The sequence below is a fragment of the Macrobrachium nipponense genome, chromosome 10 (genome assembly GCF_015104395.2).
Source record: "Macrobrachium nipponense isolate FS-2020 chromosome 10, ASM1510439v2, whole genome shotgun sequence".
Taxonomy (NCBI): domain Eukaryota; kingdom Metazoa; phylum Arthropoda; class Malacostraca; order Decapoda; family Palaemonidae; genus Macrobrachium; species Macrobrachium nipponense.
The window spans coordinates 28,783,606-28,785,809 of NC_087204.1; the positions used below are offsets into that span (position 1 = coordinate 28,783,606).

General features: G+C 41.0%; 1 protein-coding gene across 7 annotated transcripts in view; it reads left to right on the forward strand.

Moving 5' to 3' along the window:
- The window catches only part of LOC135223521 (treacle protein-like), a 443,099-nt gene extending 441,912 nt beyond the window's left edge, over positions 1-1,187 (forward strand). For all 7 annotated transcript variants that reach the window (XM_064261986.1, XM_064261985.1, XM_064261980.1 and 4 more), the window contains one exon: positions 1-1,187. This exon is cut by the window's left edge and continues 1,503 nt beyond it. In XM_064261986.1, coding sequence (XP_064118056.1) covers positions 1-522 — 522 coding nt within the window. In that variant the 3' untranslated portion in view covers positions 523-1,187.
- Positions 1,188-2,204: the final 1,017 nt, after the last annotated feature.

The window sequence follows — 2,204 nt, forward strand, 5'->3', positions numbered from 1 at the left end:
CGCCAGGGATCCATGACAACTGTCCCGGAGGACCGCGCTGTAGTTGGCCCACCTCCATCCCGTCCAGGCGTATTCGCCATCAGTCGACAGAACTCCTCCCCAAATATACCACTCCAACGGCAGAACTCTGGCCCTTCAATACCTCTGCAAAGACAGTATTCGCTGGGAATGGTGCCGGAAGAGAGCCGCCTGCCACGACAGGAGTCTCTGATGTCCGTCCCAGAAGATCGACCCGTAGTCGACCAGACTCTGCCGCTGTCACCATCCCAGTCGATGACCAACTTCCCTCTTTCGCCCAGCGTCTCTGCCTCGACGGTAAGTGAGGCCGTGCGAAGGGCAGCCAGGGCATCCATGGAGTTAGTGACGGGACCAGTGCTGGCTGGGTCTGCCATGCAGGAGGCAGCAGCCACGGGCACTCTGGCCGTCTTGACTGACCCCGAAGAGGAACTCAGTCCTACGGCTACGTCGACTCTCAAAAAGGAGCATAAGTCCCAAAAGGATGTCGATGGGGTGGTCCTCTAGACTACAGATATTGTAACCCTAATATTTTTTTTATATATAAATCCGAGAAAGGGGCCCTTGGAAAATCTCACGAAACGCAGGCTATAGGATTGGCGTGATGTCTTCCCTTCTTTTCTTTTAGGTCTCGTAGGCAAGTAGTTTGAAAAAAAAAAAAACAAAGTCGGAAAATTAAAACATTTCATCCATCTGAAAGCTGCATGAACCACTTTGAAATGTGTATACTGTATATGTATAATGTAAATGTGCATTTGCATGCTTATATGTTTATATAGTGTATATGCAAGTGGCTATGTGGTATCTACAATTGATGGAAAAGTGTAATTAATAAAATGGTTTTTAAGAAATTATCATAACTTGACTAAGAGTTTAAGAGCTGTTGCGACCGTAAGAGTCTTTTGAACAAAAAACGAAAAGAGCTCATTACGTCGTATGACACTCTTTAACAAATTTACAAATATACAGAGCCATATGTAGTACCATACTGGAGCAGTATGTAGGGTATTTCGTGGTCTATTAAGATTTAATTTCCCAATTTTTTCTTTTACTTTATCTTCGTGCATGACCAAATATGTTTTTAATCTTAATATTTCCGTGAAATGTTGTGCTTTGAAATAACGAATCTATTTATGTGAGTATTTAATACGAATAATAAATGGAAAACTGGTGTTCAGTTTATATCCTTGCCCTATTTTTTATAATCTTGATCACTTTGCGAGTTCATTTTACATTTGGAAGGGACTTACGAAACTCTGGAGGAGCAAGTTCACTCAAATGAGTCTAACCAAAGATGTTCAGTATCTTCCTTTTAGCGGGACAGCCCATAACCATTTGCACAAGTTAGTGATGGGAAAAAATAAAACTGGTTTAATGTCAAAATTATAGTCATGATAAATAAAGTGAATGAGAATAATTGAGAATAACGGTGTTATGTTTGTCAGGCTGATGGACACTACTGACTCGAGATTGTTTTAAAAAATATTTGGCCCTGATGTTGGAAACGCCCCCTTTTCACCGCTTGTATATACATGGAAGGTAAACGTCATATATTTCTAGTTCAACATGTTTTTATTGACATAAAGATTGAATTCCAGGTGATTTTAATGCAGTAAAGGGAGAGCAATCGAAAATTCGGCAAATACCGCAAGAATTAAGGTTATATGACGATATGTGGCAACTACAGTGCAGTTTCCAAACGCCTCCTGAGGCGCTAGCTTTCGAATATTCGTTAATCGTTATTCGAGTTTTTTGACATGTCATGGATTATCACGAACGATGTCCTACTGTGAGTGTGTGAACGACTTTGTCTCCAGTCAATGCATAAGTAATTTTATTTCAATATTCATGTAATCGAGGTGTAAGATTACGTTACAGGTGTTTCAAAAGGATTCATGACTGCCCAGTTCGAGAATTGAAGAAGGTAAGTCTTGTTGACATCCCAAATTTGGCGCTGGCATGGGATACTTTCGGCTATCGAACCGGACAAGGTCACATGGGGTTATATAAATCATGAAAACTATCTAAACTTTGACAATAATGATGAAGGTACTTCCTATGGATGCATAGAAGTTAAAATTCTTTTTGTATGTACCTGGGTAGCGATGGCAGTGAAGGTCAATGTGGAAGGTATGTTAGGCTACCTGTGAGCTCGACGTAATACCCCAGCCTAAATTTCATAATTCGTT